General features: G+C 45.2%; 1 protein-coding gene across 1 annotated transcript in view; it reads left to right on the top strand.

Moving 5' to 3' along the window:
• The window catches only part of LOC122559240 (semaphorin-3A-like), a 172,746-nt gene that overhangs the window by 102,219 nt on the left and 50,153 nt on the right, over nucleotides 1-20,374 (top strand). Inside the window, exon 5 of the mRNA XM_043708621.1 lies at nucleotides 15,288-15,407. Coding sequence (XP_043564556.1) covers nucleotides 15,288-15,407 — 120 coding nt within the window. The remainder of the gene's footprint in view (nucleotides 1-15,287; nucleotides 15,408-20,374) is intronic.

Here is a 20,374-nt window from a genome sequence, read left to right as displayed (position 1 = left end):
TATAGCTCAAATCCTCCAACCCTGGCAACATCCTTGTAAATCTTTTCTGAACCCTTTCAAGTTTCACAACATCCTTCCGATAGGAAGGAGAACAGAATTGCACCCAATATTCCAAGAGTGGCAACATGACTCCCAATTCCTGTACTCAATACTCTGACCAATAAAGGAAAGCATACCAAACCCCGCCTTCACTATCTGGTTGGAGTATTTTTCTCTCTCTGCTTACAGTGAAAGGAGGCAAGACTCTTAAAAGTTTTGAACGGATCAGTGTACACTGTGATAGGTTTCTATTCAATTCCTATTGTTACACGAACCACTGTTTGTTAACCAGCATTTCTGGTTTACTGGTTGCTTCCCACAGTTCCCAAGTGTCCCAGATATTGCAGAACTGTATCTAATATGAATTCAAAGAGAAAAAGAGTTGTAAGTTCTCTGGGAATGACAGAGAAATGTGAACTGTTTTGATTAGCTAATGGTACAGTGGTACAAGGACTGACTGGATTGTTTCAACATGGACCCGATGGGCCAAATGGCATTTATCTGTGCAGTATTATCTCTGACTTGAACAGGAAAGGCCAGCAGACAGCATTTATCAAGTTTAGCCTAACTAAAGCAGCAAATGTACATTTATTTAGAAAAGTGAGCCAGGCTGTTACCTAAGCTGGCAGGTGCTGATTTCCAGAGGAAACTGAACCAATTCCTGATTTGTAAGATCTGGGGAAATCGTTTAGATTAGCAGCAGAGGTTGAGCATAAGCGATTTGAATGAGTTGGGTTCTGATGGATCATACTAATCATAAGATTGTGCATCAGCCATCGGGGCTAGGTTCGATTTCAGCCTCTGGTGACTGGAGTTTGCGCATTCTCCATGTGTTTGTATGGGTTTCCTCTGGGTGCCCCGGCTTCCTCCCATAGTCCAGAGTTGTGCTGGTTAAATTGCACATAGTCTCCAGGATGTTCAGACTAGGTGGATGATCCATGGAAAATGTAGGATTATGGTCGGGGGCTGGGTCTGGTTTGGTCAGAAGCTCAATGCAGACTCGATGGGCTGAATGGCCTCCTTCCGCACTGTAGGATTCTTTCTGAAACTCTAACGTGTGTCTCTGGCTTTTGAGGTTCTTTGATGACTGCGCAGACTTGTAAATGACCCTACACCCTGTTCCTTGCTTTAGATTTGTATTTGTGTATTTTCTGAGTATGAACTGGCGATGTCTTATCATTGGAGCATTATAGGTTAACAGTATAGTGAGTTCAGTGAAATATGTCATTTATGTAACACAGTTCATTATTTCAGAATGTCCCAAAATACTCCACAGTCAACAAAGTGTTCTTTGAAACGTATTTTCTGTTGTAAGGGGGGGAAACTGCAGTAGTCAATTTGCATGTGAACACCCTCACATTTAGCAATTAAATAATGACCAGCTAACCTGCGTTAGTGATGGTGGTTGACACATACACTTGAGATAATTCCCCTGTGGCTCTTTAGACAATTATCATCTTTTATGTTCGCCTGAGTAGGCAGGCAGGACTTCACTTTAATATTTCACCTCAAAGGTGGCACCCCCGACACTCCCCTCATGTCTGTGCCAAGTATTAAACTCCATTCTGGAGTGGGACCCAAACCCCCACACTCTGCTATAAAGGCCAGAGTGTCACCCACTGAGCCACAGTTACCGTGAGCCACTGGTCCATCCTAAGGATCGGGCTTCACTTCATGTTCCTGAGAGATGAGTGTGTTTGAAAGTACCCCAGCACCAGCAAGGTTTAACATTTTCTTTGCTCTCTACCTGGCAATCCAACCATGATAAACAAAAACCTGCTGATCACAGCTGTCCCTGACCAGGACTGAGAGTGTATGAAGTTGAGAACAGTCCACAGAGCCAAGTGAAATCTGATGAGTTACATAAAACCTTGTTTGTGAGCATTAGGCACTGCTGTACTGAACGGGGCTCTGTTTAATTTATTGATGTTGTCTTACAGTACACACTGTGTAATGGTCACTCTATGCTCAGCTCTTAATTCCATCCCATTACATCTCTATAAAGTTGGCTTATGAGAACAATTGAACAGAGTGTTTTACTGCAGACAGGAGCATGGATCCCACTTGGAAGTTGTCTCGACGATAGTTATGCTGTCAACACTCGAAGTTCTCAAATATATTTTCATACAAATGGAAAGGAATAAAGCAGGGCAGAAAGCAAGCGCTGCTCCTTTATCAGGTAGCTGTAGAGCAGGACCATAAGACACAGAATCTATAGCAAAAGATTACAGTGTCATGTGACTGAAATGATATATTGAACAAACCTGGATTGTTGTTAAGTCTTTCATCTTTTAGAATGGGTTGCAGGTATCAGTTCATTAATATGTAAATACCAGAACTTCTTTTAAGTCACATTCTCGAGATAACTTAAGGTTAGCAAGTTTTGAGAAGATTTGTAAATCAGGTTGAGGTTCTGGATGTAGGTTTGATGGCTGAGCCGAAAGGTTCAGTTTTAGACGTTTTGTCACCGTAGCAGGTAACATCATTAGTGAGCTTCTGGATAAAACACTGATGGTAAGGCCCGCTTTTTATTTATGTGTTTAGATTTCCTTGTGTTGGTGACATCATTTCCCACAGTCATGTCATGTCCTGTGGTGATGTCATTTCCGGTTCTTTTTCTCAGGCGGTGGTAAATGGGATCCGAGTCAATGTGTGTGTTGATAGAGTTTCGGTTGGAATGCCATACTTCTGGGAATTCTCGTTCGTGTCTCTACTTAGCTTGTCCTAGCATGGATGTGTTGTCCCAGTCAAAGTAGTGTCCTTCCTTATCTATGTGTAAACATACTAGTGAGAGTGGGTCATGTCTTTTTGTGGCTAATTGATATTCATGTTTACTAGTGGCTAGTTGCTTGCTTGTTTGTCCAATGTAGTGTTTGTTACGTTCTTGTGAGGTATTTTGTAAATGACATTAGTTTTGCTTGTTGTCTGTATAGGGTCTTTCAAGTTCATTAGCTGCTGTTTTAGTGTGATAGTGGGTTTGTGGGCTACCATGATAAGGAATGGGAATTTATTGTTGTTTTCCCCCTCTTTAGTGAATTTTATGCCAGTAAGGGTATTATAGATGGTCTTGAAGGTTTCCTCTAATTTGTTTCATTTAGTGATGACAAAGGTATCATCCATGAAGCGGACTCAGAGTTTGAGGTGGATGGTTGGCAGAGCTGTTTGCTCAAGTCTCTGCATTACTGCCTCTGCTAAGAACCCTGATATCGGAGATCCCAAGGCTGTTCCTTTGATTTGTCTGTAGGTTTTATTATTGAAGGTGAAGTGGGTGGTAAGGACATAGGTCCACTAGCTTGACGACATTGTCCTTGCTCATGAAGTTGGTGGTGTTTGGTGTATGTGTCTTTGGTTCTTCGAATAATGTAGTCAGTGTTACCTTGGCCAGGTTGATGTTGATGGGTGTGAACAGGGCTGTTACGTCAAAGGAGTCCATTATTTCATCCTCTTCTGTCTTGGTGTCTTCATGAATTCTTGGGTGGAGTGGATGGAGTGATGTGAGTCTTCTACTAAGTGTTTTAGTCTTTGGTGTAGCTCCTTGACTAGTCTGTAAGTTGGTGTTCCAGGTAGCGAGACTACGGTGCTGAGGGGGGCTCCTAGTTTGTGAATTTTGGGTAATCTGTAGAAGCGTGGTGTGTTGGATCCATCTGGTTTCATTGTTTAGAAGTCTGTTTTATTTATTTCTCCAGATTTCTGAAGTTTTTAGAGTAGGGCTGTGATTCTGTTATCTAGTGGGGATGGGTCTATCGTCGCGTGTTGGTAAGTGTTGGTATCTGCAAGCAGTGTGTTCACGTCCTCAATGTAGTCTCTTTGATTTTAAGATGACTGTCATGTGTCCTTTGTCTGCAGGTAGGATAGCAATGTTTTTATCTTTTTGAGTCCTTCTTGTGTATTGAATGTGTCTCCTTCCTTTTTCCTGTTTAATGTTGGTGCGACTGTCTGTCTGATAGTTTGCTGGGTGCCTTCTGTGAGTTTGTTGTCTTTCAGTATCATTTCTAAAGCTCCTAAGAAGTCTTAGAACTCCACCCAAGAATTCCAGGAAATTCTAGGAAAGCTGGTCAACATGGAGGAGTTGGGCCGAAGGGTCTGTTTCCACGCTGTATGACGTTCTGACCCAAGCCCCAGTTCTATATCTTCCCACCTCACTGGGTCATGCATCCTTTTGCACAAGCCTTTGAGAATCTGCCCCAACATCTAGTGTGGCTCAGCGTTAAATTTGGTTCCATCGTTGTTGACGGGAAATATGTACAAATTTAAAAAGGTGCTACATGAATGCAAATGTCTGTTGCTTGGGGAAGAGCAGGCAGCCTCCTCTATTGCAGTCAGTATCATTTCTCCCACAGCCATTACTGCGGTGAACTGATTAACCTGTTGTTCCCTGCATTGCCCCAACCTGAGATGACCATGATGTTTACCGCAACACTTCCCTGTTCCCATGCACAATGCACAGCGTCGTTTTCCTATTTTGATAGGAACACAGTTCTTTGTGAAATTCCAATTGCTGAGTTTTAGGAATTCCTGCCCAGTCATTCACAAAGCAATGATGCTCCGGGGACAGCGTGGAACATTTATAAACTGCCAACAGTACTCGTGGGTTCTCAGCTCACCTGTTGATGAGCTGGATTCTAAGCTCCACTACTCCTTCTCAAGTATCTGCTGCTCCACCCTGTGGACTTCAGATGGATCAGATTTTATGGCAGGCAATTTTATGATGGGGAACATGTTTGCATGTTGCAAGCTGTTGGAGTAATTCAATCTCCCATGTACAGTACCCACTATCACTAATAATTCATCTCAGGCCCAGTGGTTCCTATTGCTAATCTTTCTCTCTCAACCCTAGAGTAAGGGAGCAAACGTCCTTTTAACATCAGCATTCAAACACATCTTCCTTTTAGCATCCTCCAATTCCCCCACTGACTGCCATAGAATTAGACTCAAAATATATTCAAAGATGGGCATGCTGTTAGTGATGCTGGTTAGCCCAGTGACTCAGCACCAGGGACCCAGGTTCGATTCCTCCCTCGGGTGACTGTCTGTGTGGAGTTTGCACGTTCTCCCCGTGTCTGCGTGAGTTTCCTCCGTGTGGTCCGGTTTCCTCCCACAATCCAAAGGCATACTGATTAGGTGGATTGGCCATGCTAAATTGTTCTTAGTGTTCAGGGATGTGCAGGCTAGGTGGATCAGCCTAGCCTGATTTTATGGTGGTGGGGGTTACTGAGTGGGCTGTCTTTCACGGGGTCGGTGTGGCCTCGATGGGCTGAATGGCCTGCTTCCACACTGTAGGGATTCCATGCGATGGGAGATACAATGCCCATAAGAAAGAGGAGCAGAAGTGGTCATTTAGCCCATCAAATCTGCTGGTAATACAACGTATGAGCAGGGGCGAGATGATAACCGAGTGGTATTAATCATAGACTGGTGTTCCAGGTAGTGCTACTGGGGACCTAAGTTCAAATCCCAGATGGTGGAAATTAAGTTCAATGTTTTTAAAAAGAAAACATGAATTATGAGTTTAATGACGACTGTGACCCATTGTTAATTGCCAGGAAAATCCCACCTTGCTCACTTTGGAGAAGGAAGTGTGACATCCTAACCTGGTCTGGCCTGCATGTGACTCCAGACCCACAGGGTGACACTGAACTTTCACCTGGGACATTAAGGGTGGCCAATAAATGTTGTCTTAGCCTATGAGTGAATATATGAAAAAAAAACTCTTCTCTGCTATTTTAGCTGAAGTGTTGAGCCATCAATTTTAGATTAATGTTTGTGTGATTGAGAAGTGGAATAATAAAGGGTGCTTGAGGCTGTGTCATTGGCTGGGATAATTATCATTATGAAGGAATTTGCTGTAAATGGAATTGTATCCTTACGCAGGAATGCAGCTCATCAGCGGGTGAGCTGAGAACCCACGAGCACTGTTGACAGTTTATAAATGTTCCACCGGCGCCTGGAGCATCATTGCTTTGTGAATGACTGGGTAGAAATTCCTAAAACCCGTCAACTGGGATTTCTCAAATAACTGTGTTCCTATCAAAATAGGAAATAGATGCTGTGCATTGTTCACGGGAACAGGGAAGTGTTGCAGTAAAAGTCATGGTCACCTCAGGTTGGGGCAGTGCAAGGAACAACTGGTTAATCTGTTCATCAAGATATATTCGGTGTGGGAGCAATGTTACATCATGCAATAGAGGGTGCTGCCCGCTGTTCCCCCAGCAACAGACACTTGCATTCATGTAGCGCCTTTTAAAATGTGTACGGTATCCTAATGCATTTTCCAGGAGCGATGATCAAATCTAATGTGGCTCAGCATCAAAGGTGATGTTGGGACCTGCGACCAAAACCTGGTTACTCAAGTGAGGATGGTGTTGGACTCCGAGGAGAGCCTGGAGTTGTTGGTGCTCCCTCACCGTGCTACCTTTGTCCTCTTGTGGTTGAACTCTTGGTTTTTAAAGGTATCACTAAAGGGCCTGTGGCTGGTGTGGATATTTGATTTGGTTTATTAATGTCACAAGTGGGCGGCACGGTGGCACAGTGGTTAGCACTGCTGCCTCACAGTGCCAGAGACCCGGGTTCAATTCCCGCCTCAGGCGACTGACTGTGTGGAGTTTGCACGTTCTCCCCGTGTCTGCGTGGGTTTCCTCCGGGTGCTCCGGTTTCCTCCCACAATCCAAAGATGTGCAGGTTAGGTGAATTGGCCATGCTAAATTGCCCGTAGTGTTATGTGAAGGGGTAAATGTAGGAGAATGGGTATGGTGGGTTATGCTTCGGCGGGTCGGTGTGGACTTGTTGGGCCGAAGGGCCTGTTTCCACACTGTAAGTAATCTAATCTAATCTAATCTAATCTAATCTAATCTAATCTAATCTAAGTATCTCGATACAATGAAAAGGTTTTGTTCTGTGCGTAGATCTTACTGTACAAAGTGCATTAGGGTAATAGAACTGAGTGAGGAATACAATGCTACAGCTGCAGGGAAGGTACACAAGCAGTGAGAACAACATTCAACTTAAGATTTGGGAGGTCTATTCATCAGCCTAATAACAGCGGGGAAGAAGCTGTTCTTGAACCTGTTGGTGCGTGTTTAAGCTTTTGTATCTTCTGCCGAACAAAAGAGATTATAATTGGGGTGGGAGGAGTAATTGATGATGTTAGTTGCCTTTTTGAGGCAGTGGGAAGTGTAGATGGAGTCAATGGATGGAAGGCTGGTTTGTGTGATGGACTGGACTGTGTTCTAATTTCTTACAGTCCTGGGCAGAGTATTTGCCATACACCATGGATGGAAAGGTACGCTCTCCACTTGCCACAGTGAGCGCTCAAGAAACTCAATGGCAGTATTTGCCACATCAAACCAGATAGTGGATGCATCCAGATAGGATGCTTTCTATGGTGCATCTATAAAAGTTGGTAAGAGTCTCTTTGGACAAGCTGAATTTCCTTAGCCTCCCATGGAAGTAGAGGCATTGTTGTGTTTTCTTGACCGTCTCATCAGCGTGGGTGGACCAGGAGAGATTGCTGGTGATTGTCGAACCTAGGATAATATACATTGGAGCCATTATACACCAATGGTGATAGTGGTAGTGGGGTGGGGGATCACTGGGGTTGGGCAGTGTGGGGAGGGGAGGGGAGGGGATTGGATATTGGTAACCGCTTCACTAGCATCAATCGGGCAAACTGCCGTTGAGTTTCTTGAGCGCTCACTGTGGCAAGTGGAGAGCGTACCTTTCCATCCATGGTGTTAGAGGAAACACTATGGAGGGGTGGGGTGGCATTGCTGGAGTGGTGGAGATCTTTAAAGAGCGAATTCCAGATTGAGCTCCTGTAGGGAGCTGATGGCTCATCCTTCTCTCCTGGTGGGTCGTGTCACTGCTGTATCACAGGAAACACAACTGTCTGATTGTAAACTGCAATTCCCCACCAACAGAGATGTGATGATGACCAAATCAGCGTGTGGAGTTGATATTAGCTAGAACACGTGGTGTACACCCATTGTCATCCTTGAAACAGTGCCCTGGGATCTTATACACATACCTGAGAGGTAAGAGGTAATATTACCATTGTCTTACCAGACCATAAGGCTGCTATGTCATTAGAGAGAGATAACTGTTGGTGGTTTTACCTGAGGGTTCACCATCTCTCAGGTGAGAGTGAGCGATTGTAGGAGAGCCTTTCATACTAACCTCAGATGGTGCAGGCCTTAAGCCAACACTATTAGTATCACTCTGTATTGCAAACCAGCTAATTGACCACTTCCCCACCCAATCTGAGAGGATAGACTAGTAAATTAATCCCACATTACCTTTCCTGATAATGGGTTAATTTACAGAATACAGCATTACAGTGAAATGGTGGCTAACACTGCTACCTCTCAGTGCCAGGGATTGGTTCTATTCCACCCTCAGGTGACTGTGTGGAGTTTGCACATTCTCCCTGGGTCTGTGTTGGTTTCCTCTGGGTGCTCTGGTTTCCTCCCACAGTCCAAAGATGAGTCCAAAGATTGGCCATGGAAAATGTAGGGTTACATGGATTGGGTAGGGGGAGGATGCTCTTTGGAGGATTGGTGTGGACTCACTGGGCTGAATGGCCTGCTTCCACATTGTGGGATTCTATGATTGCATATGTCTGTTTCCTATCTCCAATTCCCACCATTTTGCAGTCTAGCAGTTTCTCTTTATAAATGCTCCAGATTCTTAATTAAATAACTCTTCACTTGTGTATCTCAGCAATAAAGCTAACACACTGTTAACACAGATGTGGCCTCAGTTTAATATTGTCCAACAGCTGCAGACCGAGGTGTTTAGCAGTGTTCTGTCTCTCCCTTGGGAGACAAAACCATTGCTAGACGTCAGAAGACATTGCATCGCTGATACAAGGCTTGCTCCTTGGAAGCCAACGAGCTCCTTGTGCCCATTTCTGTGCCCCCCACACCCAAATCGCAATATGCTCTTTGATAGCCATGTGTGCTTACAGGTCAGAGGCACGAACTAATGACTGAACAACAAAAAAATCCCCAAAGAACTGCGGATACTGGAAATCAGAAACAAAATCAGAAATTGCTGGAAAAACTTGGCAGGTGGCAGCATCTGTGCTGATGCTGGGATAACATTTTGGGTCCAGTGGCCCTTCTTCAGTTCTGCATGTTAACTCTGCTTTCTCTCCACACCTTTCCCCACCAGACCTAGAGTCATAGAGATGTACAGCACGGAAACAGACCCTTCGGTCCAACCCAGCCATGCCGACCAGATATCCCAACCCAATCTAGTCCCACCTGCCAGCACCTGGCCCATATCCCTCCAAACCCTTCCTATTCATATACCCATCCATATGCCTTTTAAATGTTGTAATTGTACCAGCCTCCACCACTTCCTCTGGCATTCCATATCCGTACCACCCTCTGTGTGAAAAAGTTGCCCCTTAGGTCTCTTTAATATCTGTCCCCTCTTACCCTAAACCTATGCCCTCTAGTTCTGGACTCCCAGGAAAAAGACTTTGTCTGTTTATCCCAACCATGCTCCTCACGATTTTATAAACCTTTATAAGGTCATCCCTCAGCCTCCAACGCTCCGGGGAAAACAGTCCTAGCCTGTTCAACCTCTCAATTTTTCCTGCAATTTCTGATTTTGTTTGTGAGGTAATGATCACTCTCTTTTGAAAGCCACATTCCTGACTGAAACAGCACTTAACCTCAGCTCTACCTCTGTATGTCATTTGTAGCCCAAATCCTCACCACTTTGGCAACTTACACCCAGACCTACTGCAATGTGGTTGATTCTAACAGCTCCCTGACAAGATCAAGCAAGCCACTCAATTCAAGGGCAGTTAGAGGTGGCTGACAAATGTTGGCCTTACTTGCGACACCCAGGTCACATAAAAGAGTAAATTAAAAATCTTCACCCTGCCCCATTGCTATTCCATCCCCTGTCATGTGTTTGCCAAGCTTCTCCGTAAACACCGGGGATGGCACTGTGGCTGAGTGGTTGGCACCGCTGCCTCACAGTGGCAGGGAACCAGGTTGCATGTTGCATGTGGAGTGTGCACATTGTCCCCGTGTCTGCGTGGGTTTCCTCCGGGTGCTCCGGTTTCCTCCCACAATCCAAAGATGTGCAGGTCAGGTGAATTGGCTAAATTGCCCATCGTGTTCAGGGATGTGTGGGTTAGGTGCATTAGTCAGGAGTAATTGTAGAGTAATGAGGATTGGGTTTGAGTGGGGTACTCTTCGGAGGGTCGGTGTGGACTTGTTGGGACGAAGGGCCTGTTTCTACACTGTAGGGATTCTATACCTGTACACATTCCCTCTGATTGGCATGTTTATCACTTTCAATTCCTGATTAAAAACACACACAGTTGCGGGCATGTGAAGAAGAGAGATAGGGGCACACTCACATTCCAAGCCAGAATGAGGTGCAGCCGAGCGTTAGTTCATGTAGCGTGGACCTGCCTGAAGGAGCTCTTGCTTCTGCAAAGACCTCCAAGAGCAATGGCCTTTGTACCATTTCCACAAATATGCCAACCATCCTGTTTTTCACTAAAACACCCTCACGATCTAAATGCAAAGTATCAAAGGTTTTCATTCAAGAGGAAATAGTTTTCAATCATGCACTTCTAATGTGGGCTGCTTTTTTGATGGATCACACCAGCGATACATCTATCCAGAAGGATTTGCACTGTTGTATATCATCAGTCTCCCTTTGGTCTTGCATTAATTCTCTGAGACTGAACTGGGCTCTGTTTCTCTGGGTTGACCATCAGGTGAGTATTTTAAGTATTAATCTAGCACTACTGGAGAGAGATGACCTCAAGTTACTCCAGTGGGAAGCAGCTATAACCTAACCTACCAGTTATGATTCAGATAGGATCAGCTGTCCACTGATGTCTGTATTGTTTTAGGGGTTAACTGGGTACAAAGCCAGCATTCAAACCAATGCTGGAAGATTCAATTAAAGCTAAGAGAATATACAGCAAAGTATTCAGCTCCAGGCAAAAATCTAAAGAATGATGCAGTGCTCCCCGTTTGCCTGGATAGATGCAGGTCTAACAACACTCAAGAAGCTCAACACCATCAAGGCTGAGGTAGTCTGCATGATTGTCACCGTAACTATTATTTTCCACATTCACTTCCTCCACCGCCAATACCCAGTGGCAGTAATGTTGAGAGTATGGCGATGGAAAAGCACATCCAAGGATGCTGCCTGACCTGCTGTGCTTTTCCAGCACCTCACTCTTGACTCTAATCTCCAGCATCTGCAGTCCTCCCATTCGCCCAGTGACAATAGTGTTTACTGTCTACCAGATGCACTGTGGCAACTCCCCAAGGCTCCTTTGACAGCATCTTCCAATCCTGTGATCCCTACCATCTATAAAGACAAGCAGATGCATGGAAAGACCACCGGCTGCAAAGTCCCCTCCAAGCCACTCACCACCCTGACTTGAAAATATATCACTGTTCCTTCACTGTCACTGGGTCAAAATCCTGGAACTCCTTCTTTATGAGCACTGGGTGTACCCACCCTTGATGGACCACAGCAGTTCAAGAAGGCAGTGCACCACCACCTTCTCAAGGACAGCTGGAGATGGGGAATAAACTCTGGCCCACAACTCGAGAAGGAAGAGCTAAACAAATTGGCGCATGCTCCACATGAACCTGCTCTCCTCCCACCTCACCTTCACTGCTCCCTTTCAGCAGATCCGAACTATCAATCCTAAACACGTTTTCAAAAAGCATGATTAAACCCGATCAGTATCAAAGCATAAAATTGAATGAAAGATGTCAATCCGCCCTCACCAATGAGATGGCAGGAAGATGCAAAACACTGGAAGGCTGAAACCTGAATAGGAGTAGGTGACAACACTTGACAAGTCTGGAGGGGAAGCAGAGTTTAGGGATTTAATATTAAGGTTCCAAGATGGGTGGGAGAAGGTACCAGAAGAGGGGTTTCACACCCAATCTGCCACACATATACCCACCACTAGTACCCTGGCAGAAAACATCAGGGCATCGGATTGACCTGCAGTAAAGAATTCGGACCCTTTTGTGACAAATATAAGTATTTAAACTCGAATGTCCTGAGCTGAGAAAAGAACTGTCAATTCCCTCTTTATTTCACTCCTAATCCCTGATGCTAACATCTTTGACCCAAATGAGTGCAAAATTCCCAAGGATATGATTCCGGCATATTGGCAATGTGGTCAGTTTTCATGGAATTTTAATCCTGAGAGTGAACTTGCATTTATAGCCAAGTTAACTCACTGCTTTCTGTAGCACTTTCAAACCGTGTCATGACAATTATCAACGGGTCTTCGGGCTGATTAAAGTCAAATTCCATATTTATTGCATGGCATTCCTGTATTTATCTGTATTTTGGGGATCAGGTTCCAAAATTCCAATCGTTTTCTTTCCTATGAGAGAAACGGAAAAAACACTAGTTGTAATTATTAACCCTTTCATACAGAATTGTCAAGGTCTGGCTGACCTTGTTCATTGTTAATTCATTGGTCATTCCTCAAGGTGATGAACTTGGGAGATTCATCAGATCATTCATAATCTCATTGAATGGTGAGTAAATTCATTGGGCAAAATGGCCTGCTTCTAGTCCTTATAGACCAAGGTCTATTACTTAAAAAGGGGCAGCACGGTGTCTCACAGCACCAGGGAGCTGGGTTCGATTCCAGCCTCAGGTGACCGCCTGTGTGGACTTTGCACATTCTCCCCATGTCTGCGTGGGTTTCCTTTGGGTGCTCTGGTTTCCTCCTACAGTCCAAAAATGTCCAGGTTAGGTGAATTGGCCAAGTTAAATTGCTCATAGGGTCAGGTACATTAATCAGAAGGAAATGGGTCTGGGTGGGTTTCTCTTCAGTGGGTCAGTGTGGACTTGTTGGGCTAAATGGCCTGTTTCCACACTGTAGAGAATCTAACCAAATCTAAATACAAAATCAGGGTATCTGAAGCTGCTACTGAGTGTCGGTGATGGAAGGAGTGAATATTTTTGGATGTGGTGCCAATCAGGTGGGCTACTTTGTCCTTGTTGGTGACAAACTTTTTGATTGTTGTTGGAGCTGCCCCCATCCAAGCAAGTGGAGAATATTCCATCACACTGCTGACCTGTGCCTTGTAGATGTTGGGGAGGCAGGAGGACTAAGTTAATCGCCGCAGGATTCCTAGTTCTGATCTGCTTTTGTAGCCACAATACTTAGGTGGCCAATCCATTTCAGATTTTGGTCATTGGTAATCACCGAGATGTTGATGATTGGGGTTCAATGATAATGTTGTATTGAGTATCAAAGAGTGATGGTTAAAGTCTCTCTGGTTAGAGATGGTTGTTGCCTTCCACCTGTGAGCCACGTGACATTTGCCAGCTAACATCTGTCCAGCTCTTGCTCCATTTGGACATGGGCTGCTTCAGAGTCTGAGGATTCGCGAATGCTTCCGAACATTGTGTAGTCTTCTGCAAACATCCCCAACGTTTGACCTTTCTTTGAAAATTTGAAGGAAGCGGTGTTTGCCATGCATCTTGTCCTTTACACAGTGGAAGTTGCAGATGTTGCAGGGTGCTGCTGAGGGTGACTTGGCTAATGTAGTGCACCAGTGGTGTTAGGAGATATATGTCTACTCTGCCGAACAAGCTGTCAATCAGGCGACCCGCTGTCAAGCACTTTGATCACTAACTGTCTTCCATTTCACTCTTTACTCACACCCTGTAGATGCCAGTAACCCTATCTCCATCAAAGGAGGGAGTAAGTCATCATTGTAAGTACATGAACAGAAAATTCTGCCATCCTGTCTCCAAAGATATGCAGGTTAGGGTGAATTGGCCATGCTAAATTGCCCCTAGTGTTTAGAGCTGTGTAGGTTTAGTGCATTAGTCAGTGGAAATGTAGAGTAAAAGGGCTGGGAAATGGGTCTGGGTGGGTTATTCTTCAGAGGGTCAGTGTGGAGCTGTTGGGCTGAAGGGCCTGTTTCCACATTGTAGGGATTCTGTAAGGATTCAATGATATTGAGGCTTATGTAACATGTTTCCTCATTTTCACCCCCCCCCACCCTATCCCAGATCCAACCCTCCAACTCAACACTGCACCCTTGAACTGTCCTATTCCTTCCCACCTATACATTTCACCTTCCCCTCCAACCTTTCATTTTCATCCCCACCTTCACCTACCTATTGCATTCCCAGCTACCTTGCAGCCAGCCCCACCCCTCTCCCATTTATTTCTCAGCCAGCTTAGGCTACCCCATCATTCCTGATGAAGAGCTTATGCTCGAAACATCGATTCTCCTGCTCCTCGGACGCTGCCTGACCGGCTGTGCTTTTCCAGCACCACACTTTTTAACCCCACTTATGTAACATACCAAAGAATGGGACAAAAATGAGTTTTAGATTTCAATGACATCAACATTATACCATGGAGAAGCAAATTCAGTGCAGATCAAATCCCCGTTCTGCATGAGATTCTCTCAGTCATGGACTGCTTTTAACTAAACTCGTGTTTATCTGTTAGACTTGTGTGATACAACCGAAATGCGGGACAATCTTATCTTGATTAAATTTCCAGAAACCAAATGGATTTCTGTTACTGTTTATTTTTGTAAGTCTGTTCCCACTGACTGCAGGCTTGGAAACTAGAGGATATAGATGGGAGATAATTGACAAAAGAAGCAGAAGGGGAGAGGAGATGAGTTTTGGTTTCTCAGACAGCTTCTGTGATCGGCAATGTGCTGCTCAAAAGGATGGTGTAAGCAGACAGACCGACGCTTTTGGAAGCCAGACTTGAAGTGGGGGGGAGGTGAGGGGCGCGAGGAGTAGTAGAGCAATGAGGAGGGCAGTGGGAGGAAGTGGATACTGCCTTCAAAAAGCTAGCACAGGTTTGACAGGCTGATTGGTCTCAATCTGCGTTGTATTACCTTTGACTATGATTGGTAGGTTTTTGGCCACCGTGGGATGGAGTGGAGTAAGGCAGCTGTGATCTTATTGGATTCTAGAGAAAGTTCAAGGAGCGAGTAGATCTGCTCATGACCGTTCTGAAGTTCTTACTTTCCAACTTTAAGTACATTTAAGTCGTCATTGGACAAGCATATGGACATACATGGAATGGTGTAGGTTAGATGGGCTTCAGATTGGTATGACAGGTCACCGCCACATCGAGGGCCGAAGGGCCTGTACTGCGCTATAATGTTCTATGTTCTAACGGTTCTCTGCAACGGGATTAAAATGCATGGTACCTCATCCATTCACCTGATGTCTGTCTTCTCTTTCTGTTACAGGCGGAATGTGCCAACTTTATTAAGGTGCTGCATCCCTTCAACAGAACCCATCTGTATACCTGTGGAACTGGGGCTTTCCACCCTGTCTGTGCCTACTTGGAAGTGGGGAGCAAATGGGATGTGAGTGGTGTCCACTGCTATTTGCTTTAGTTAGTGTGAGTGGGAGTGGGGGTGTGTGTGAGTGTGAGTGGGGGTGTGTGTGTGTGTGTGAGAGAGACAAAAAAAAATGGTGTTTCCAACATCTGTCTGACCTCCTGTGATGTGAAAAACTCCCTTGGGTCCAGACTTCATTGGGATGTAGAAAAGCTACGATGGAGAAAGAAAGAAGAGACGGAGAAAGTGTTTTGGCTTTAGTCTGTGACTTGAGGCCATCCATAATCAGGACGACTGTGTCACCAGAGTGTTGTATCTTTTACTACTTGGCATCAGTTACCAAGGCAATCTGTGTAAAGTGATGGCTTAAAAGATGTACAAAATGTACCCAGTGTAACCCCACACATGTGGCCATATCTGTTCTGGCAGTAACCACCTGTGAGCATGTGGTATGTATAGACATGTGTGTATAAGTATGTGCATGATGTGCAGTGTGTGTGGGTATGTTTTATATCAATGTTTATCTGGATGAGAGTACACACACACAGACACAAACACACACACACGCACACACACATGACATTCCTACATGCAGATGTGTTTGTATTGTGTATGTGCTGCAGTTGGCAGCTCCTTTACTGTTGATCTTGGAGATTTTGGCTTTAGGGTATCGCAGTGCTGGCTCCTCCTCTTGGCTGCTGCGTAGATTCAGTTGTAAAGTGAGCCCAGTGAATTCCCGCAGTGAGTCTCAATAAATCAAAGTGGTCTCAAAGGTTGTGCAGTTACAAAACAATATTAGGTTTGAATTCACTAACCAATTCCCACTCTCACTGACACTAATCCCACTCCCATTGACACTAATTCCACTCCCACTGACACTAATCCCACTCCCACCGACACTAATCCCACTCTCACTGACACTAATTCCACTCTCACTGACACTAAACTCAATCCCATTGACACTAATCCCAATCCCACCAACAATAATCTCATTCCCCCTGATTTTAATCCCAATCATACTGACATGAATTTCACTCCAACTGACTTTAACCCTAATCTCACTGACACTAATCTCATTCCCATTGACATTAACCCCAATCCCACCGACATTAATGGCACTCCTACTGACTTTAATCCTAATCCTGTTGACCCTTATCCCACTCCCTCTGTCACTAATCTCACTTCCTCTGACACTAATCCCACTTCTTCTGACACTAATCCCACTTCTTCTGACACTAATCCCACTGCCACTGACACTAATCCCACCCCTACTGACCCTAATCCCACTCCTGCTGACACTGACCCCATTCCTGATGCCTTGAGTTCCACTCTCAAGGGCCCTAACCCTACAGCCACTGACCCTGCCTTCGCTGAGAAGCCCTAACCCCAATTCGCTGCCACTGCCTCTAATCCTGCTCTATTTGACAGCCCGATTGTTGTTCCCACTCACACTGACCCGAATGACCTGTACCCATTTTCCAATTTGTTTACTTCAGCTTGTATCTGGGATGTTCACTCAAACCGTCATCAAGTTGATGACACAAGGCAAAGAAACGTGTCCTCTGCCTTTCACCAGCCCGATGACAGGTGCCAGAATCTGAGCTTCCTCTCTCCTGTTTTATGTGCATCAAATGTCAGTTGCGCAACTCACCATTATTATTGGCAGAATAATGTTGAGCAAACAAACGTGCCTGTAACTGCCATTAATATTTTTGGTCTGACCACAGAAATATGCTGCCTGAGTAGTTAATTAAGTTGTAAGATTGGTTTAACGCTCTGCTTAAAAAAGCAATAACTTGCATTTATACAATCGCTCCCACTGTTGCATGTCCAAAAGCATTTTATAGACAATGAAGTCGTCTCAAAGTGGAGTCACTGTTGTAAGGTCAGAAAAGTATTCATTAAATTTGCACCCCGATAGCTCCCATAACCAGCATAGTAATAAAAACAAGATAGCCTGCAATTAAAAATCCTTGTTGAGGGATTAATGTTGGCTAACACGCCTCAGAGAACAACTCTGCAGATGCAGGTCAGTACTGAGGAAGTGTGAGATTGTGTGGCACTGCCTCAGTACTCAGTTGGGATGGCATGGTGGCTCAGTGGTTAGCACTGCAGTCTCCCAGCACCAGGGACCTGGGTTCAATTCCAGCCTCAGGTGACTGTGTGGAGTTTGCACATGCTCCCCGTGTCTGCGTGGGTTTCCTCCAGGTGCTCCGGTTTCCTCCCACAGTCCAAAGACGTGCAGGTCGGGTGAATTGGCCATGCTAAATTGCCTGTAGTGTTAGGTGCATTAGTCAGAGGGAAATGGGTCTGGGTGGGTTACTCTTTGGAGGGGTGGTATGAACTTGTTGGGCCGAAGTCCCAATCTAGATACAAAATCTCAGGTATAAATGAGAAAATACAGAGGAGCCTTGATTATTTGAACGTTGAATATCCAAATTTTGGATTATCTGAACAAGATTGCAAGGTCCCATTGCTTGGCTAAACTGTGTTATCCGGCAATTGATTATCCGGAATCCGATTATCGGAACAAAATACTCCCTGTCATTCGGATAATCGAGGTTCCTCTGTTTTCAGCATTACAGGCCTTCTAAAGCAGGGAGGCCACGCTGGGCCTCACGTTGAGGCTGGGAGCCCATTGAGTCCATTCAGTGATCAGCCACGATTGTATTGAGTGGTGGAGCAGGCTCAGAGGGTCGAATGGCCTCCTCCTTTCTTCTATGTTTTCATGCGTTAACAAAGCCCAGGCATCTCGCTGGTAAAAACAGGTGCAAGTGATCACTCGATAATCGTATTTTCAACAAGGCTAGGTTCCAGCAAAACAATGAAGAGAGGACTGACAGGAATAAAAATGTCAGGCTGTGGTTTTTGGATTAAACTGATAGATCCCAGTTCCATTTAGTGGGCTCCAAGTTAAATTGAGGAAAATTCCTAAGGGGTATTAAAGTCAATCCTCATTGGCTCCTTATAGTATTAAAGTCAGATTGTCACAGTGACTTGAATGGAGTCCAAGGGGCTGGAGATTTGTTTTCAATCTGTTTTTCCTCCTATGGTTTCTCACATTCATAGCATTGTACAGCCAGCTCGATGAGCAGCAGAAACAGCATCAATACCAACAGGAGTCAGCCAGACTCCATCAGAAATCAGCCCCAGTGCCAACAGGGGCCATCCCCAACTCCAGCAGAAACCAGGCTCAGTGCCCACAGGATCCATCCCTGACTCCAGCAGGAGCCAACCCCAATGCCAGCAGAAACCATCCCCGGCTCCAGCAGGAGCTAGTGTCAACTCCAGCAGGAGCCAGGCCAAAGTGCCAACTAGCAGGAGCAATCCCTGACTTCAGCAGGAGCCAGTGCCAACTCCCATTTATCTCTCCACCCTGGAAGCTCCCCGCCTCATTCCTGATGAAGGGCATTTGCCTGAAATGTCTATTTTCCTGCTCCTCGGATGCTGCCTGACCTGCTATGTTTTCCCAGCACCACCCTAATCTTGTTGAACTTGGGGTTACACTTTAAGGTTCGCCGAAGAGCCTCTGACGTGATTTATTTAAGGAAGAACCTGCATTTCTATAGCACCTTTTTAAATCCAAAGGATATCCCACAATCCCAGTGAAGCACTGTTGCTGAGGCGTCATTGTAAATGCAACAGCCAGTCTGTGTGCACAGCAAGATCCCACTAACAGCAGCATGATAATGGACAGATCATATTTGCATGATAATGTTTTTAGTGATTTAAATACAGAAGAGGGCTGTGTTTTATTGGCTGAGTGAACTGGTACCTGGATCGTTGGGTGTAATTAGGATGACCCAGTGTGTTGTTTGCTGGTGAATTTCCGTCTTACTCCGGGGAAGGTGAAGAAGACTCCGAGCAGAAGTGTTGAAAATTCTGAGGTGTTTTGGTCGAGTGAGTGCAGTGTTCCTTTGCTGTGTGTTTGATAGTGTGAGTCTGTTTGCTGTTTGAGCCTCTCTATGCTTGACCAGTTAAGCCTGGGTGTGGACTCAGTGAAAAGTAAATGATGGAAGTTGCTGGAAGGAATGAGCTATAAGTGTGGAACAGACCGTTTAAAATGCTGTGAATGAAATCTGTTCCACACGCAGAGACTCATATCATTGTTAAATGGCACTGGGATCGTAGAATACCTACAGTGTGGAAGCAGGCCAGTGGCCCATCAAGTCCATGTTGACTCTCTAAAGAGCATCCCAACCCCACCCACCCAGCGTGCTCACTATGAGCAACTCAGCATGTCCAATCCAACTAACCTGCGCATCTTTGGACTGTGGGAGGAAACCCACACGGGCAGAGGGAGAACATGCAAACTCCACACAGGTAGTCACCCAAAGGTAGAATTGAACCCAGGTCCCTGACGCTGTGAGGCAGCAGTGGTAGCTGCTGAGCCACTGTGCCACACTGATATACAGGCTTCAACAAAGTGGTAGGAAGGGTGATCGAAAAAACTGGGAATTTATAGACTCCTGCATGGTTTGTTTTTTGACTGAGAGATACATCCTCGCTTTGGGATCAATCCATTTTCTAATCAATCTGCTTAGAGGAACTGTTGCATGCCTCTGAAGCAATTGGAGCTTGAGCCCAGATCTCCTAGCTCAGGAGGAGGGACACTGTCAGTGCATCGCAAGAACTCCCCACAATCTATTTATTTATTGATGCTCACAGTGCTGAAGTAATGAAACCTGAGACTCAGAGAAAAAGTTAAGAAACTGGAGAAGGAGCTGAAACCATGGAGCAGGCATTTTAACACCTGCATTAACACCTGTTACACACATAGAAACTTGTGTCCAAGACTGGAAGTATACCAGAGCAAGTAGGGCAGTTTCGAGGTTAGTGTAGAGTCAGTAATCACTGATCATAAATTGAAAATAATTGGAAATCGAAGTGGGGAAATATGAAATTATTGTGAGATTATGGAATGGACTATCTGAAGGGCTTATGCCCGAAGGTGGGGGGTGGGGGGTGGGGAGGTGGGGAGGCAGGGAGGTGGG

This window comes from Chiloscyllium plagiosum, chromosome 18 (assembly GCF_004010195.1).
Source record: "Chiloscyllium plagiosum isolate BGI_BamShark_2017 chromosome 18, ASM401019v2, whole genome shotgun sequence".
Lineage (NCBI taxonomy): Eukaryota > Metazoa > Chordata > Chondrichthyes > Orectolobiformes > Hemiscylliidae > Chiloscyllium > Chiloscyllium plagiosum.
The sequence above is the reverse complement of the archived record's forward strand: the minus strand, read 5'-3'. Positions and strand labels throughout refer to the sequence as shown.